The sequence below is a fragment of the Lissotriton helveticus genome, chromosome 5_1 (assembly GCF_964261635.1).
Source record: "Lissotriton helveticus chromosome 5_1, aLisHel1.1, whole genome shotgun sequence".
NCBI classification, from domain to species: domain Eukaryota; kingdom Metazoa; phylum Chordata; class Amphibia; order Caudata; family Salamandridae; genus Lissotriton; species Lissotriton helveticus.
In genome coordinates, this window is record NC_136065.1 from 560,092,943 (window position 1) to 560,112,207 (window position 19,265).

The 19,265-nt window shown below is 44.1% G+C and overlaps 1 protein-coding gene and 1 long non-coding RNA gene across 4 annotated transcripts in view; both read left to right on the forward strand.

The window, feature by feature from the left end:
* Positions 1 to 19,265, forward strand: part of LOC144753267 (uncharacterized) — a 297,387-nt gene that overhangs the window by 178,424 nt on the left and 99,698 nt on the right. The window contains exon 3 of one of the 3 annotated variants that reach the window (XR_013594277.1): positions 7,266 to 7,402. The exons of the other annotated variants lie outside the window; for them this stretch is intronic. This is a non-coding gene — a long non-coding RNA (uncharacterized LOC144753267). Of the gene's footprint in view, positions 1 to 7,265; positions 7,403 to 19,265 lie in introns of those variants that run through there. 3 annotated transcript variants of the gene reach the window in all.
* Positions 7,652 to 19,265, forward strand: part of LOC144756460 (uncharacterized) — a 31,795-nt gene continuing 20,181 nt past the window's right edge. The window contains exon 1 of the mRNA XM_078646287.1: positions 7,652 to 7,692. Coding sequence (XP_078502413.1) covers positions 7,652 to 7,692 — 41 coding nt within the window. The remainder of the gene's footprint in view (positions 7,693 to 19,265) is intronic.

A 19,265-nucleotide genomic window follows, 5' to 3' on the forward strand; every position in this document is an offset into this window, starting at 1 on the left:
GTTTGTGTGTGTGGGGGGTGTGTGTGTGTGGGGTGGTTGTATGTGTGGGGGGTTGTGTGTGTGGGGTTGTGTTTTTGGGTTGTGTGTGTAGGGTTGTGTGTGGGGGGTTGTGTGTATGTGGGGTTGTGTGTGTGCGTGTGTGGGGGTGTGTGTGTGGGGGTTTTGTGTGTGGGGGGTCTGTGTGTGTGTGTGTGTGTGTGTGGGGGGGTTGTGTGTGTGTGTGTTATGTTATGTTATTTTATTTAAATTTATTGTGCGCACAGCTACTCCAGCCAAGGAGCGTCCCGGCGCATAGACAAGGAGAAACATAACACAACAGGAAAAGATAAGAGAAGATGGGGGCAGCTAAAACAAAAAAGTTTTTATTGCTCTCCGGAAGGTCGTAAGGTCCTCTAACAAACGAATTTCGACCGGGAGAGAGTTCCAGGTTGATGCAGCTTTTACACTGAAGGAGCGACCCCCATGCGGCTGAGTCTGAATCTAGGGACTACAGCAAGGGCCTGGCTCTGCGAGCGGAGGGTACGAGTGGGGACATAGAAGGAAAGACAGCTGGACAAGATTTCAGGACCTATACCTTTCAAGATCTTAAAGGTCAGGCAAAGGACCTTAAAGAGGATGCGCTTCCTCACTGGGAGCCAATGTAGGGAGCGAAGGACACTCGCCACCGGGCAAAATCTGGGTAGGCCAACAATTGCTCTGGCCGCAGCGTTTTGAACCCGTTGTAGGCGAGTTAGCTCAGCCTGATTGGCCCCAGCCAGCAGAGAGCTGGCGTAATCCAGGCGAGAGATGATAGTTGCCTGGATCACCAGCTGTCTGGTTGGGGCATCAAAGAATTTGAGTATTGGTCTTAAGCCTCTCAACAGACCAAAGCAACAGGCTGCTGTTTTTTTAGTATGTCCTACAAAGGTAAGGCCCGCATCCAGCCAGACCCCTAGATTTTTCACCTCCGACACCGGGGTCGGGGTTGGTCCCAACTCTGGAGGCCACCATTGGTCACCCCACAGCTCCACACCCCTTCCGACAATCATTACCTCTGTTTTGGTGGCATTAAGCTGGAGACAGTTTCCTGTCAACCAGCTTGCCACCGCCTTCAGTCCAGCCTGGAACCTGGGGGCATCATGTTCCGCGTCCCCGCTGAGAGTGACCGCCAGCTGTGTGTCGTCGGCATATGAGACCAGGGTGAGGCCCCACTGCCTGGCGACATCAGCCAGCGGCCTCACATAGAGATTAAATAGCGTGGGACTCAGCGAGGACCCCTGCGGAACCCCCGTGGCCAGAGGCTGGAAATTGGACTTGAAGGGAGGGATGGAAACACAGAAGGAACGATTGTCTAGGAAGGAGCGGAACCATTGCAACACCTGGCCACCAATACCAGTCTCCTCGAGCCGATGCAGGAGGATGCTATGGGATACCGCGTCGAAGGCGGCGCTGAGATCTAACAATATCAGCGCCGCCGTCTGACCTTCATCCAACCTCGCACGGAGATGTTCCACCATCACAAGAAGGGCCGTCTCCGTGCTGTGTCCAGCACGGAAGCCATTTTGTGTGGGGTCGAGGGCATTGGTCCAGGCCAGATGTTCTGACAGGGCCAGATTGACATGGGCCTCTGTAATCTTTGCCGGCCAAGGTAACAACGAGATAGGCCGGTAACTTTCAGGCTTAGACGGGTCCAAGGAAGGTTTTTTAATAATTGGGGACACCACCGCCTGCTTCCACTTTGTTGGAACTACACCCAACTCTAGGGAAAGGTTGACAAGGGCACACACGGCAGGGCGCCCCATAAAGGTCTGATCTCGAAAGAGAACAGATCTTACTGGGTCAGATGGAGATCCAGATTTAACTTGCAGCGCAAGTTTGTCAAATCCTTCCGAAGTAAGAAGGGGGAATGAACACAAGGTGATTTGATGAGGGGTCCCGTTGGAACTTCCCAGACCAATCCCCGTGCTAGGGAATGTCCGATAGATTAATTGGACTTTTCCCGAGAAGTAAGAAGCAAGGGATTCGCAATGGGAGATGGAGCTCACGGTCGTAGAGGTAATCCGCTTCATCGTAAGATCTTTCACAGCCTTGAAAATGGCCTTCGACGGGTTAGTGCTGTTTCGAAATTCTGCAGCATAAAATGCCGCTCGAGCTCGACAAATGGCCCGATGGTAGAGCTTGACGGACATATTGTATGCAGCTTTTAGATCAGCCCCATACGTCTTCCGCCATGCCCTCTCCGCTCGCCTACAGGCTCCCTTCAGGGCACGTAGGGCACAGTCGTACCAGGGACTCGACTCTCTAGTATTGATTTTAGTCGATACGATAGGTATCAGAGTGTCCAGAGCCCTGGTAAGCCAAGAACAGAGGAGATCATATCCCTCTTCTACACCATTCAATGGACCCAACGGCTCCTCTAGCAGAAGACGATGGAAGTCTTCTAGCCTAAGTTTGTTCCATGGTCTCCTAAGTACTCGTCTCACTGAAGAGATGGATGGAGTAACCGATGTAGGGCAAAGAATAGACACCAGAAAATGTTGTGTAAGGTTGTGTGTATGGGGGTCTGGGTGTGTGTGGCAATATTCCAACTTAAACAAGTGTCCTTCCAACTTAAAGTTATGTATTAACAATTAGCCCAACTTATAAATTACGTAATTAATTTATTACCTAAAATCTATTTGACTTTATGTACCTTAATTTAAGGAGTAATTTGTGCCTAATGGAAACATTTTACGGGGTGTGCTCTGAAAAGTGAACATTGAGTCGTCGGGCAAAAAAATAATATGGTTCTTGCTTCAGACACGAGGCATCAGCTTTCTGAGCAGTAGATGTCTGGCGGTATCTGCCAAGCACTCAACTAGATGCAGATAGGACTAGTTACGTATCGACCACCTAGCTAGTAAATGGAGTATTAGTAAAAGGTGTAATGCACAGCTTAGATATAAGAAGTGCCGTGGGAATATATACATTGCTTTGACCTTTACGCGCAAAATAAAGGCAAGCTTGGGGAGATAGAAGAGCTGTCAACGGGCTATTGTAAAAATATAATTCAAACAGAACGCCCCCCCCCCCACCCCCATTTTCTAATTTCTGTGCTACATTAAATATTTGGTGTTCTTGTTACTTAACTGACCTTTTTCATCGCTGGGCTTATTAATGGGGAGTCTTCTCTGGTTAAGATGGCAGGTATCAAGTCAATAAGTGCCCACAGATCTTGCTTGTAAACGCGCTATAGAACTTCACTGTATTACTGCAACTGTTTTGCTCGCTGCTAGGTGTATTTTCCTAAGTCTTGCAATCGCATTGTAAATTCACAAGCATGCTTTTTAGAACTGTGTCAACGATTGCAAAGGTTGATTAAGTGCATAGGCACGCTAGTGGAGATTTGATGTGAAAGCGCCAATATGTGTATAGGCGATGGAGCTTTAATTCCATACGTATTCCAACTACATGGGAAAGATGCTTGCTTGTATCGTGGCAAGCAAGCAGTGCTGTGGGAAGGGTTGCAAAGAGGGAGAAACGACCTGGGATGAAGGGGGGGGGGGGTCAAGCCTTGTTGTGGGAGGGGGTTGCGGTGGAAGAAAGCAACAATGAAGGAGTTTAAGTCAGGGAAAAAGGTCGACCCAGTGATTTAAATTTAGACGGGGCAAATGGTACATGACATCACTCGCTATCACCCGTGGTTTTTAGGTGAACCGGCGGCCATGATTACAAATGAAAACAAGTTATGAGTACTTTCACTTCATAGCTGCCAAGGTTTCAGATTGCTATGTGTGACATTTTAATAATGTTAGTGAAATTAGGAGTGACATTTCAGTGACTATGAGTGACACTTTCTCGCGAGCAATATCAAGCAATGAAGGAAGATGAGTGAAACATAAATATAATAAATTACACCTATATGAGCAACGAAAAACTCTTTAAACTGCTGCAAAGCACCAGAAAATGGAAAGGTACTAACCTAGTGCCTTTCTAATCTGATCGTACTGTTACTGTTAGGGGTGAGGGCAAGCCTCAGGAGAGGCTGGCTATGGCACATGATAGCCTAGGTCACAGCCGCAGCGTCCAGCCGGCTGAACAATTTTTCAAAAAGACACTGAGAGCTATAGTATAGTATAGTATATATATAAAAATCAATAGATGAACGGCCGACCACCCCGAGGTCTGCCGTGTCGCCCTCTAGAACATGCGTCAGCTGGGCACTGGCGTCATGATGACTCTGTAACACAAGCAAATAATTGTCACAGTTCACTTTAATAATAATAATAATATCAGCTCCGTCATACACTTACTTACGGTTCCCGATGCAGATGATAGCACAGGTTCCAACTGAGCACGACTGCTGGTGTCAAGCCGGATAGGCTGGGATCGGGCCCTCCCGCTCGCTGTGTGATGACTTATGTGATACCACCGGGCCGAGGTGGCCCATCATACTTCCGAAGAGCAGCGGAGCTTTGTGTACCCACTCTGTTGAGTGACTGGCCTCCCTGAGTGACTCCGAATGAGACTTCCGATCTGGGCCGATTCGCGGGGGCAGGAATCCCATGCAGACTGGATTCCATTCTTCACCGCCGGCATGGGCAGCCGTGAGTCCTACTCTCCACCTGACTTGCCCTGCAACAGCCCAGCGAAAAGACTGCAAGACAGTCAGTCGGCGCCCGCTGTCAGCAGCACTACATACAGTTAACCTACACCAGACAAAAACCTGGCTCCCCGCTGCGTCTCGAGCCTCAGCAGCGAGGTCGGAGGAGCTGCTGCGGCCCTCTTCTTAATCCCCAAAAGTGCACATGAACCTGATGCAAGTTCACAAGAAGGCCGATAGGGTCGGGTCTGTCGTGGGATCACACACTGCAGGGCAGCCGATCTACAGCACTCTCGCTAGGCCCGGCCAAGCTCTCGGCTCAGAAATAAGTATTCACCGGCACTAGTTCAGCCATAAAATGTATTCTGCCCCACAGCGCGGGCGGCCCGGCAGTACAGCAGGTGCAATCAGCGGTGCAGGGAAGCAGCTGAGCCCCCATGATTCCGGCGCTAACCATTGAGTGCAGCCTGCCACCACCTCCATAATTTCATTTAAAAATGTAACTCCCGGCGCGCCCTATCAGCAGGACGTGACGTCGCATCCCCACATGGCGCCACAGCCAAGTTGCCACAAAACATTAACTGCGGCAGCCAGGCGGCGGGCAGTAGCACTGAGAGCAGTGCACGTCGGATCATTAACTGAGCCTGCCTGGTTTACTGGGCGCAGGCGGCCGCAACCGGGCCTGCCATGAGAGGCTGTGAGTACTTGTACCCAGTGAAATAGAAAAAAGAAATCACCGCCGCAGCCCTGCTCCGTGAAAACCGGAAGTCAGGCACTTTTGGCCGAGACGGGGGCGGGGCCTGCAATCCGGCAGGAAGTCCCGCCGCCGCCGCCGAGGAAGAAGTAAAGCCGGCCGACTGATGGCCTCTCCGCAGCCCGGGGCTCCCAGGTGCTGGAGGGAGCCCCGGAAGTGAAATCCTGCCCGCCTGGTGCCGCGACGAGACGAGACTGCCGCAGAGAAGAGCCCGATCCCCAGCAACAGCCCGGTGAGTGCCCGACCAGCGCTGCAGAGGAGGACCGGAACACGCCGAAAGAGCCCGGTAAGTGGGAGTGGGAGGGTGGGGGGGGTGTACGCTCGTGTGTCTGTGTGTGTGTTCGAATGTGTCTGTGTGTGTGCGCGTGGGTCTGCGTGTGTGTATGCAGTGTGTGTGTGCCTGTGTATGCGTGTGGCTGTGTGCATGCGTGAGTGTGGAGTGTGTTTGCGCAAGGGACTGAGGCACGAGAGGGGCACGGCGCCGTGCGCGCTCACGAGGTGAAATCTGAGCAAATCTGCGCTCGTGCACCCTCTCGTGTCCACATTCCCAAATACGGGTGACATTAGTTGTCGAAGCACTGCAATCAATGCTTACGCATTGAATGCAGGTCGTGCTTCGACCTAAAAAAGCAGCTGTGTCATTGTATGGGTGTGCGTGCATGCATGGTGCATGTGCCTACAAAATGATGCAGCAGGCAGTGCCAAAGATTGTTTTTTTATTATTATTTAGTCATGCGGCACGGCATTAAGGATGCTAAAACCATTGGCAAATCCAATTGGACCCAAAAGGTGAGATCTATTGGTTTGCCAGGTCTTGTTACCCATTGTTTTTTTGCCCACTTTTTTGGTGCTGAATGTTTTTATTTTTTTGTGAACAAGATACATTTGCCATTTGAATCTTTCTATTTAATGTCTTGAGCTTTTACTTTTTTCAAACGTTTTTGTTTGTTACACTAATTAGGAGTGTGCTTATTGACTATAGCAAATCACTGGATACCTTAGTTAAGTGATCACAGAAAAAGCTATCCAGCAAAAGTCACTTGACTTTTACAACACATATTTACTTTCATTCATGCAACACTGACATGCTGTGCATTATTGGCTCCATATCAGATGTCCATTATCCAGTTCAGTGCCACACTGGTAGGGAATACTCGTGCTTCTTAACTATACTTTAAGGGGTAAACTTTGTGCCAGGGTTAATGATGCCCCATACTTTGGACCTCCTCACTCCTGATCTCCTGTGATTTTCAGTTCCCACCTGACAAAGATCTCATGTCCTAGAGTTGTGTTGTACTGGTTATGGCAGGGATGTGCAACACACTTTTCTCAGCCCATTGTCAGTTTCTATTCCTGCGGGGCTCAAACTCCCTTATCACAAACTTACAGTGGGAGTTGGAGATCCCACAAACAATAAGGGCCTTCTTGGGAGATACATTACTTAAGATACTCTAGAGTCATGGCCAGTTGCTTACCTGTGCCTCTCTCTGTAAGGGAAACACTTGTTTGCCTAGATTTCTTATCTTCCCGGATTCCTCCTGAGTCCCAGCTGCCATGTCAAGGTTTTTGTGATGGTCACTCTTTCCTATTCATAGACTATTCTGCTCATTTCCTGGGTTCGCCATAAAAACCTAAAAAGTAAGGAAATTAAGGCACAGATTAGTGTTTCATGGATTACTCACGTCTAGGAAGCAATATCCTTGCTATTATTTTTGTTTTTTTGTTTGTACAATTTAAGACTGAAGTAATTACGAGTTATGAAGCAGAACAGAAGAACTTTGAAAAAAAGCAGTAACAAAAAATTAACTGCTGAACAGCAAGCTCAGTAGGAAAAAACAAGTTTGAAATGAGCCACTTAAATTATGAACATACTGTGAAACAATAGTCTTTGTAAATGTGTTGGTGTATCAATTACTTTAACTACGAATGAATACCTTTCGTTTCATATAGGAATCTCCACAAGTTGTTGACAGCAAAACGAGTGCAGTAACATAGCAAGGAACCTACTCGGTCTTCGATTGTTCTCTCATCCCATTTTCTTGCACTACTTCCTGTGACATCTTCCACGCAGATCAGTGTATCTCATAAGCGACCCAGAGGTTGCCTAGTCGCCTCTGCTGCATTTAACTTTACTAGTCTGTGGTCTTGAGAAACACAGCAGTATGTCTTATGGAATCAACTTCAACAACATCTTCAGTACATTATCTGCCACCTCAGTGATGTACCACAGTGAAGCATCGGCTTATAACAGCTAGGATTCTGATTAAAGAAGAAGGTTCTACCTTAAGATGCTGGTAGTCTTTCACAAAACAGCATACAGTAAAATATGGGTACACATGGACCAGGGCCTGATGGAAAAAGCTCCACAGCCTGCTGGGTAGTCGGCCATTTTGAATCCTCCCTCACATTAACACTTCATTTTGTGGTTGCCCCGAGCACAGAGAAGAGACAAAAATGTACAGCATCAAGGAAGGGAGAAACTGTGAACCTGCATCACTGGAGCAGTTGGCTTTAAGCACACAGAAGCAACAGATGCTGACACCATCCACACTGTGGATGATGCCAACGTTGTGGCATTTTGCGATGTTCTGGGAACTAGGGAGGAGGCCAGTGGGTCAGAGAGAGGAAAAAGTAAGAGGAATGGGTCGAGAAAACGCCATTATCCCTCCAACAACCACCATGATCTGGAAAACAGGACTAAGAGAGGAGCTAGGATATCTAGCCTGCAATGCTCACACACGGAAAAAAACACAGCGATCCAGTGATTGGGGATTGTTTGAATAGTGGGGATGGAATCTAGCCTACACTAACCAATGGGAATTCTTGCATCCAGTTGGAAAACAATGACCATAAGGAGAAAGACAAGTATAAAGGGCGCTAGAGGGCTGATGGGTTAGTGGAGCATAACACAGTATTAGGGGGTGGATAGTTACTTTTTTTTTGCTTCCACAGGCAAATGACTCGAAGGGTCCTGGGTGACTGCTGAGGTAAGGTCTGTGGTGAGAGGGTAAAGCAAAACACAGTGATGAGAGATTGGTAGCTCCTTTTTCTTTTCTCCAGGATGATGTAGGCCCACACGAAGATACTGCCTACCCAAAATAAACCAATATGAAGGCTGTAAAAACAAAATGTGTGCTGAATGGAATTACACCAAACTTTGCAAAATTGTAGGGACTGGTACGCAGAAGTGCCTTTTCTATATTTGGTGAAAATTGCTCCAGTGGTTTTTATGAAAATTAACTTAAAAAACACATATATATCTGGGCGGAGCCTAACCACACATCTCATCGTGAGATCTGATCGGCTTGTCAGCACTTCATCCAAGAAGTGTTGGCAGCCATCTTGGGACCAATATACATGATAGCCGTTCATTAAAAAGCATTGTAGTTAATAGTTACATTATAAATCATTTGTTGATGGGATCATACTCATTAGGAATTGTGGTGTGTTCTAAGGTGATTTTACCATGTGAAAAAGCCTTCTGCTGGGATATCATTAATCATGTTTGAAAGAAAACTATTATCTCATGCTTTTCCACAGTGGTTTGGAAGGGGATCTATAAGCTAAACTGAAAGCATATTTTCTGTAAATTCACATTATCTTTCTCAGTCATGTGAGAATGAAGTCTGACATTCTCAGTAAAACATGTACATACAACAAGGACAGAGACTGTCAGTTGATTCCTTTGTGTTCTACTGCAGCCTCCTAAAATGTTCTAAAGAACAACTAGAGCGCTAACAGTCCTACTTATTACAAAGGTATGGCACACCTTTTACTAACTATACAATATAGTTTTTACGACCCGTATGGCACACCTGAAGCCATCTTGTTTGGAATAAAGTGGTAACTCTTAAAACATTTAATTTAAAAAGGAACAAAATGAGGGGGTATATTTTGCCATAGAAAGTATGATTAGTGCTGCAGAAAGAAACATTAGCCCACATTTTGAGTGACTTCTCAAATCCTCTTCTATTTCATAAAAAAAATTCTGACATGCAGTCTCCCAAGATGGCCACCAGAGACAAAAGAGCCCAAATGTAGCCCAAATATCACCCAGATGTAGCCCAAGTATAGCCCAATGACAGAATCAATCAATCAATCAATCAATGCATGTATATAGCGCACTACTCACCCGGAGGGTCTCAAGGCGCTGGGGGAGGGGGTCCGCTACTGCTCGAACAGCCAGGTCTTGAGCTGCTTCCTGAAGGCGAGGTGGTCTTGGGTCAGGCGGAGGTGGGTCGGAAGGGAGTTCCAAGTCTTGGCGGCCAGGTAGGAGAAGGACCTTCCTCCTGTGGTGGCTCTTCGGATGCGGGGGACGGCGGCGAGGGCGTGGCTGGTCGATCGAAGCTGGCGTTTGGGAGCGTAGAAGTTGAGGCGGCTGTTGAGGTATCCTGGGCCTTGGTTGTGTAGGGCTTTGTGTGCGTGGGTGAGGAGCCGAAAGGTGATTCTCTTGTTGACCGGGAGCCAGTGCAGGTCTCTCAGGTGTCCGGAGATGTGGCTGCGACGGGGGATGTCCAGGATGAGTCGTGCTGAGGTGTTCTGGATCCGCTGGAGTCTCTTCTGGAGTTTGGCAGTGGTTCCGGCGTAGAGGGAGTTGCCGTAGTCCAGACGGCTGGTGACGAGGGCCCCAGAGTGTTCTAAAGAACAACTAGAGCGCTAACAGTCTTACTTATGACAAAAGTATGGCACACCAGAAGCCATCTTGATTGGAATGAAGTGGTAAGTCTGAAAACATTTAATTTCAAAAGGAACAAAATGAGGGGGCTCATTTTGCCATAGAAAGTGTGATTAGTGCTTCAGAAAGAAAAATTAGGGCACATTTTGAGTGACTTCTCAAATCCTCTTCTATTTCATTAAAACAATTCTGACATGCAGACTGAAACATGCACTTTGAACACCAGCAGCAGACTTCCCTGGTGAGCAGTAGCTTTACTACAGTGATCTAATGAGCAACTAGAGTGCTAACATTTAGAATTTATGGCAAATGTGTGACACATCTGAATGCCTTCTTGATGGAACCAAAGTAAACAAGCATTGAAAATGCAATAGATCTCACTCTTGTTTAAGTTAAAGCCATTCTGTTTGTGATGAGGTGGCTTTTTAGCTTTGCTTTTATTAGTGTTTTTAAAACTTTCATGTAAATAACATGCATATGTATGCATATATGTATATGTATGCATGCATTTATATTTGTATTTATATAGATATGCAGATTATATATGTTTATATATGTATGTATATATATATATTTACTAATACATATATATAAATGCATATGCATATATATGCATATATATATGTGTATATGTGTGCGTGTAGAGAGAGGTAGAGAGGTAGAGGTAGAGAGGTAGAGGTAGAGAGGTAGAGACTAGTAGAGAGAGGTAGAGAGGTAGAGAGTAGAGAGTGAGTAATAGAGAGTAGAGAGTGAGAAGTAGAGAGTAGTAGCGAACAGTAGAGAGAGTAGCAGAGAGTGAGTAGTAGAGAGTAGTAGAGTGAATTGTAGAGTGAGTAGTAGAGAGTGAGCAGTAGAGAGTAGTAATGAGTGAGTAGTAGTGTAGTGTAGTTCCTATTATCCCAATAGGCTCTGCGCATTGGAATAATACCTTCAATAGTATAGGCCTAGACCAGACGTTAACTAGGTCTACTACTGTCGATATTAGACTTAAAGTTTTGGGTTTGCCAGCTAGCTCAGAGTTCACTAGAAACTTTCTCGAATGTTCAGGAAGGAATTAACTTCCCTGATTAGACAAGAAGGGATTTAGTTTCTGACAACCATAGAACATGACAACTTTGCTCTCCCCTAATCAAGAGTGTATCTCGAGAGTCGTGTGAACAAAAGGCAATTTATTTTACTCAGTCAGTACGTGCATTCTTAGTCTCATCAGATTGTAGAGAAAAGGAAGAGACGGGCGTGTTCAATAAAAGATGTTATTTATTGATCAGTCTCTTTTCTCATACAAGAGAAATGGATCGATATTATTGCAATACTTATAGTTAAGTAAAGTGCATACATTAAAAGCAGAAGTATAAAATAATACTGTAAAAACATTGATATGGTTTCTAAGCCATATGAAGGTTTAAAATGAATAAAATATATTACATACACATATACATTTGACTAAACGTACTCAACTGGTGTTTCTAGATACGCCTACCCCGTGTACCTGACCTAAGCCTAATACGTGGGCGGGAATAGAAAGTTACAGTTTAAGTTAAGTTTGTTTTTGCCAAGTGACTGCCTTAAGAATTCTCTGCGAGGGGTTATTCAGTTCTGTACCTGGAAGTTAGGATGAATGAGTGATGGTATCTCTCGTCTCTGGTCTCGATATTCCAGGCTGCCTGCGAGGGCTACCCGGAAACGCCGGTGCTGGATTTCTCGGCAGGAGAAATAGGCAGCTGCTCGTTCTCAGCGCGTCAAGAAGGCGGGGCTGCGCCAGTGGGGTCTGCTCTGCTCTGGGCTTCGGCAAGTCTGGCTGCTCCGTCCTCGTCACCACCACGTGTGTTTGCATAGGGCAATATCGGTAATATTTATACCTTTAAGGTGCCGAGATTGACGTAAGGATGGACATAGATACGTCAATAAGGATGTCATACGACCAGGTCGTTAGCACATTCTTTTGCTGAAGTTCTCGGTGAAATCAAAACAATGGCCGCAGGGTTTTTCCCAGGTTGTCATAGGTTTGATTTGTTATGAGAACTCCGTATGCCTTATCAGGGGCTGGAGGAATATCGCTTGTCTAATTAGATGGCAAGCGTTATGACCTAATCAGATAACACGTTCCTGTGCCGTAGTGTGGCTTTATCAGATAACGGTTCCTGCATCATGGGGGTTTTCTGCCTCATGGGCTGACTGCTAGTTAACTTGTTAGTTTGCTAACCAGAATAGGGTCAGGAATAGGGGGATCGATACAGAACCTATAGGAATACATCACACCCACTCCACGCTAACTATGAACATATTTTCTAATCTATGCATAGTACAACATACTGTAGAGTATCGTGTATACCTTACCACCCCAAAATACATAAATGCATTTTGAAATTATCAAATATACGGAAAAAATGCAGTCATATGTATAGTATGCACTCAAGCTGTAGAATAATGCTAAAGTAATCACGCATTTGTATACATTATTGCTATTTTGTATATGAAAATTTACACATGAAATGGCTCTTAATACAGAAAAAAGGTTCGAGACCATTTCATCACAGAATAATAATAATTATGAACATGCCAGCGGGCAGCTAATGTCTATAAGCTATCTGAATTTAGAAATCTTAGTTCTCTAAGAATAGTTCTTACTTTAAGCAGAAGATAGTGTCCCGAAAAATATGCAAAAATATTTTGGGGCTGCTGAAAAAATTGCTGTCCGTGAACTGGAGGGAAAATTGTTCATGTGACTTTATTATTAGAGTTGAAGGCCAAATTCAGGGAACGCCGTGTACGAGCTTGCTCAAACGTCTCTATTTCTGCTCTGGTGAGAACATCATATCATTTAGACTCTCGAAAAAGTTGTCAACAGCTTCCTGGGAGAGTTCCACTAACTCGGAAATAGGTGTAACCATGCATTCGTGCGCATGATTGTCTCCATTGACATTCTGATTTGAATTGCTGACAGAAGGTCGTACCTGATCGATGCTGCTTTCATCTTGAACTTCACTACCCCTTAATCGTAGTGGTGAAGCTTCCACGAATGCCGTCATCAGGATTGGTAGCCTTTGAGGGCAGCACAAAGCGTGAGCCTTTGTTGGACTCAACAATGTTTCTGCATCCATTGGCGCATCCGATTGTAGCGTCAGACAGGTGTCTAACACGCATTCTTCTCCGCATAGCAGGCACCTTAATACAGGTAAAACACATCGTTGCCACATAGGTCGAAATGATAGAAACCAAGTCATGTTCAGGTCTCTAAGCCGGGATAGTCCCAGGATTTTTGATATCCGGTCCCGGTATCCAATGGCTAGGATTGTTTCTTCCCTTGTCGCAGGTGTTCTGTCTGTGACATGGTTTGCCATAACGAAATATAAGGACTAGGAATAGGATTCCTGCAATCAGTCCTAAAATGAGGGGAAGTCCGCCAAAAATCGAATGGACGAAATCTGGAAAAATACCCAGTATGGCTTTGAATGGTGTTAATGCCATCGAAAATACTGTCTTAAATACTTTTGAGACTCCACTGGTATCAGAAATATTTAAGATTTCATTCAGGATTTCTGCGAAATGTATGGGGGAATTAGTTGATAACAATGAATGTATCTCTGCAGTCGTCCTTGCGACTTGGAGATCATACGTTTCTTTTGATGACGTGAGCCTTGTCGGCGTCTGAAGAAGCACTGTTTTCATTCTGCTTAAAGTATCTATTCGAATAGAAGTAATTTTCAAGTTGGGCCATGCCCTTGCCTCCCTGTCTGGAAAGGAGCTGGGGAACAATGAGTGTCCACAGCACTTGACCTTCGCAGTCGTAGTTACGAGATAAGGAGTCCCGGGCATAAGACTACAACATCTGCGATCTACAATTAGAATGTAACTCCCATTATAGAGTCTTTGAAATAATGGTTCAATCTCTGTTGCAGGTGCGCCTTGCTGGTGACATGAAAGGTTATTTGAGTTCCCTTCACAGGCTCCATGCAAACTAATTCCGTTACACAGAAGTGTACCGCTTAGTGACATTGCACAATTATTGCCACTAAGGAACACTTTCTGTCCTTTATTACTGACACATGCATGTGAATAGGGCAAGTTCCATGTTGTTTTAATGTACCCTTTTCCCAATTTTTTGTACATGCCAGCCTGTATATATTTTTGGCAGTATTGAAACCTGAAGGTTGATATTGGAATATTTATTATCCCATGTATTATCCATTCACTGACAGGTCGTTCTGACATTGTCACTGGTAATCTCTCAAGTTTCTCAATGCTCAGGATTGTATAATCAGCTCCCTTTTGGGCCATACTGATTTGTCTATCAGTAAGATTAAAGATATAGAATAGTGACGTTGTGTTGATTAAACGCCAGGGCACATAGCCTGAACGCAGATTTTGTAACGTCCAGCCAAGCTGTACAATAGAACGCAATTGAGACTGACCGTGTTGTAGTAACAGTAAGTCTTGCGATAATATGTCGATTGCTGAAGACACAATGCTCTCCAAAGAAAAAATTCTGGAGGACAGAGTCATTAACCCATTGTCCAATACAGAAAGTGATTTTTCCAAATTAATACGGTCAATTTCCCGTATTCTCTCTGCTGTTTCAATTTGAGTAACCTTCCAGGCCTCATTGTATGCTGCATATACAGAGGCTGCTATGAAACGCTTTTGACGCTGTTTGCGTGGTCCCATAGTGAAATCACGCAAGTCAGCACCATCAGTAAGTAAAGTTAGGTGTTGCTTAATTTCTGCCAGTGTGGAAGTTTGTAGCCATTGAAGGCATAATTTGCCCACACTGTAGGTGGTAATTATCCCTGGGTGATGTCTTTGAGGATATCTAGGGTCTGGCCTGGTCATTTTGAACCCCTGTGTTTTGTTCAGGAATCTGTCTTGACAGTTATTAGTATATGTGGGCCAGATCAACCACTGTTTCCAATCTGGATGTGTTCTGTTTTGGTTTAATACATAATTTACGTCTATCTCTTCTTCTGTAGAACTATTGCTGTTCATCGTTGGTTTTGGAATAGACGGTTTATTTAAGTCTTTGATTTTGGCTAAGCCTAGACAGGTGGTTTGTTGAACAGTGTCATTTAAAAATATAATTTGTTCTGGGATCATGCAGGCTCTAAACAAAGATTCTATACCCTGTACTTGCCATTCTTTTGTGCCCCAAACACTTTTCAATTCAACATTTTTGTCCCAATAATCAAAACCAAAAGTATTCATTTGTTCAAAGAATGAGTCTGAATATATCAATTTTGTGTTGGTTATCATGGTCTTCATCCCTGTCTTATTTGACAATTTGAAATAAAATGTTTCAGCATTACTTATGTTAAAACCTGAAAAGTATGAATATTTGTCGTAAACGGTTCTTGAGCTTCCTTTTGGAGGGGTTGCACAATGTTCCCATTGATTATAATTTAAAACATTTCTTGGTTGTGCAGATCTATGTAAAAAATGGTTACCATAGTGGTTATAAAAGTACATACTATCATAATTTGTCGGACCCTGCAAATAATTATGTTTGGTAAATTTAGCAGACATTACTAAGTCAGACATCATATTATTAATGCTTTCGAAGTCCCAATCATCAGCAAATGAGCTTGGTTTTACAAAGTCACTCAATGAGATCTTAATTTGGTGTGGATATTTCAGGATTTCAACCGGACCATAGATTTCGTAGTCTGTGTTGTCCCATGCTACCCCACCCGGTATAGGATTGGCTGTGAAGTTGACTGAAGAAAGTTCTCTTTTCTCGACGTGTGAAGATGTGTGTGGTTTGAGGATCAAGTTGATTTTCTGACTTGCTGTGTCCATTTTAGCATATTTTCCCTCAATGAAGCGTCCCAATGTTAGTATCATGATGAGCCAAAGTATGAGGATAAATGCACCAAAACCCACCCAAAATTCGATCCATGGAGAAATCAGATATGTTTCTTTCAGTTGTTTCAAAAGTTCTTTAGCTTTATCTTTAAAGGTTTTTGATGATGGCTGTGTCTTTGATTCAGTGAAACCTTCATAGGAATCATCGAAGTTTATGAAGTAGCCGGATGCAGTTCTGTCAATAGTTCCAATTGCTTCAGGATTAATGTTTCTTGCATTGTCGTTTGTTACTTCATTATAGGTTGGTGTGTCTCTGCTAAATGTTTTTATTTGGGTTTTCAGAGGTCTAAGTTCCATTGCATTGTTGCATAGTCCTTGTTGTTCTTCTGTAGGCGTTTCGAATGTGATTAGCCTCTTTGTTAGAACCTCTGTACTGGTAGCAAACCTTGGTGTCCTGCTACTTATTGGGAGTCCACTTGGCCTACTATTTGTTATCGGCCACATGATTGTGGTTTTACCAGGTCGATGGATACAACTCGGTTCTCCTTTTTACCAGCAAGTGACGGTAGTACAACTGATCTTGTCCCGTTGACAGACAAGACAGGAACTGCTTTTCTGTAAGAAGGCCCAAATTCCTTCTTTACCGCGATCTTTTCTCTGACTAGATCCCCGACTTTTGGAATCCAGACAGGTCTTGCTGGGACAGGTGGTGGTTCTTCAGTGGTTGTTGGCTGTTGTTTCAACTTTATGTTGCTCAGGTCTTTTCTTGTTTCATTTAAGTCCTGCAAAATAGCCAAACGGTCTTTGATATCAAAGCTTTTTTCCTTCACCACTGAAGTTTGACTGTCAAGGTCAGAGATTAACATCCTAGTTCCAAATAATAATTCGTACGGACTGAATCCCTTCAGAGAATTTCTTGGCAAGTTATTTAGACTACGTTGGACACTTATTAGATGTTTGACCCACCCAGCTCCCGAACCTAATATCCTTTCCGTTATAGATTGCTTTATGCCTTGGTTTTTTCTTTACACCATCCCGTATCCCTCAGGAAGGAAGTGAGAAGATTCCCGCTGTGCTATGCTCATTTGGTCATGTTTCCCATCAGGCTGGAAGGCTAGAGTGAAAACAATGATCAAACGTAGCATGCTCTTAGCGTATATGCCATTTAGACTCTCAAATCTTTGTATAACAGTCCAGACGTCAGCCGAGTGCTGGTGATCTACATTATAAGTGGAAACTAGCCTGTATATGTTAATCGCAAGCCTTGCTTTTTACTCTTGATTTTTTCTGGAGTGAAACGACGAGGTATTACACTGTTTCTCTCCCCACTGCGATTTCTGTTGCAGTTTGGTCAGTTTTTCACAAACATGGTGTGATGCAGGCTCATGCCTGGCCACCAGTACCTTGATTGTAATTCTTCCAGAGAATCTTTTAGTTTGAGGTGTCTGAGACCCTCGCCCATATGTGCGTCTGCGATTAACAAGTTTCTCCTGTCCATGTTTGGAATCACTCTATCCCCCACTCCAGGGACTCGAGCAAAAGGGACGGAGTTTGCATCGATTATGTATGTATAATTGAGTGGATAGTTGATCGGTAGCGCTGAGCAGTCGCCTTTTAATGACGTTTTCACCGCCAGTACTGTTTCACCGTCAATATATTTTAATGTACGCTTTTTTCGAACTACGGAAGCCGATTTGGTTGCTACCGCTGTGGCTGTGTCAGCCAATGAATTCCCTGCAACGTGAACGCCATCACGCTGATGACTCAGTGAGTGTGTCACGTGAGTCTTTGGTAGTTCTTTTTGTAAAAGAGCTATTTGTTCCCAGAGCAGTTTCTGCTTTATTGTTGCATCTGTGTCATCTTTGTAACCGTTTTGAATCCATGTCTGCAAATCGTTGTTATATGATTTGACGCAGTAATATGAATCGGACACTATAAGTGTCGGGAATTCGCGATCCGCATTATCTAGCGCCATTTTCAATGCTATTATTTCAGTCTGTTGTTCTGAATTAGTTTCTACTGAGTGTGTTTTTGTTAATAGAGGTCTTAATTTACCTCCGCGCCACACTTCTTTTGTAATCTCACATGTGGGGTTGTATGCTTGTTCTCCCCAAACGGAGGGTTGAGCATGTCCGTCTGTATAGATTACACAAGCGTATTGTCGTAAGGGCAGAATGTCGATTGGCAGAGGGATTGTTCTTTCATAATCTAGATTTTGTAATTCCTCTAGTTCTGGATCAAAGTGGTAGTACACTTTGTCCGTTGTAATTGAATTCACCCATTGTATCCATTCCGGATTCAATGTTGTTGTTGGTAAATTACACGGTGTTGTTAATGCCTCAAAGGCTGATTCAGCTGTTCTGACTGTGATGTGTCTACCGTCAGCTTGATCTTTTTATCTAGCTATTGCGGTTTGAACTGCATGAACAATTTTTTCTTTAATGCTGAATTTCTGTTCAGCTTCTGTGTACAAGTGTGATTTGAATGCAATTGGTACCTTTTCTCCCTCATTAGAGGTCAGGTATGTGAATCCGCATCTCCCTGGGATGACTCGAATCACAAGATTGCGTGTGTTATCACGTGTTTCTAATTTTGTTTTAATTAGCATGTCTGTTTGTAATGATCTCAAAATTTCTATGTGTATTTGAGTCCAATTGGTTCTTTTAAAATCAGGTTTTATTAGATCATAAAGGGGTTTGACCCTTTCTGCGTAATTTGCAATGTATGTTCTTCCGAAATTTAGGAAGCCTAGAATTGACTGTAGGTTTTTTAGTGTTCTAGGTGCTTGGAGGACGGCACATTTTTCTAGAAAATTGTCAGCCAGGCTTTTGCCTTCACTTGATAATTCATATCCTAAGAACAGGACTGTCAGATGGGCAATTCTGGATTTTTTAAAGTTGAATTTGTAACCCTCTGCGGCGAACCCAAGTATTATGGTGTTCACCCTCTTCAAGTGAGTCTCCAAGTCATCATCTGTTAAGTATATGTCGTCGACATACGATAATGCTTCGTCGTCATATATTTGTAGTAATTCTGTTACTCTCTCTGAGAATACTCCCGGGCTGTTCTTGTACCCCTGGACTAACCGACAGAATTGTTTTTGAGTGCCATTTATTGAGAATGCAGACAATATCTGCTCTCTGGTGCTATGTTTTGACAAAAGAATCCATTAGAGATGTCTAATGTTGTTTTGTATTTTTTGCGCACTATGTTATTCATTAGTGCAGCACTATGCGAATTTTGCACTGCAAAAGTTTTGCAACATGAGTTAAGGTGTCGGTAATCCAAAACTAGACGATATGAATTGTCTGGTTTGGAGACCGGAAACAAATGGTTGTTCATTTGTGAGGTGCAAGTTTCAATCACCCCCTGGTATTCTAGCTGATCTAGAATTTCTTTTACCTGTTTTTTAGCTTCTTGCTTAATTGGGTACTGCCTTTGTGCAGTAGGTTGTGATTTTAACTGGATTTTGTGAGGAG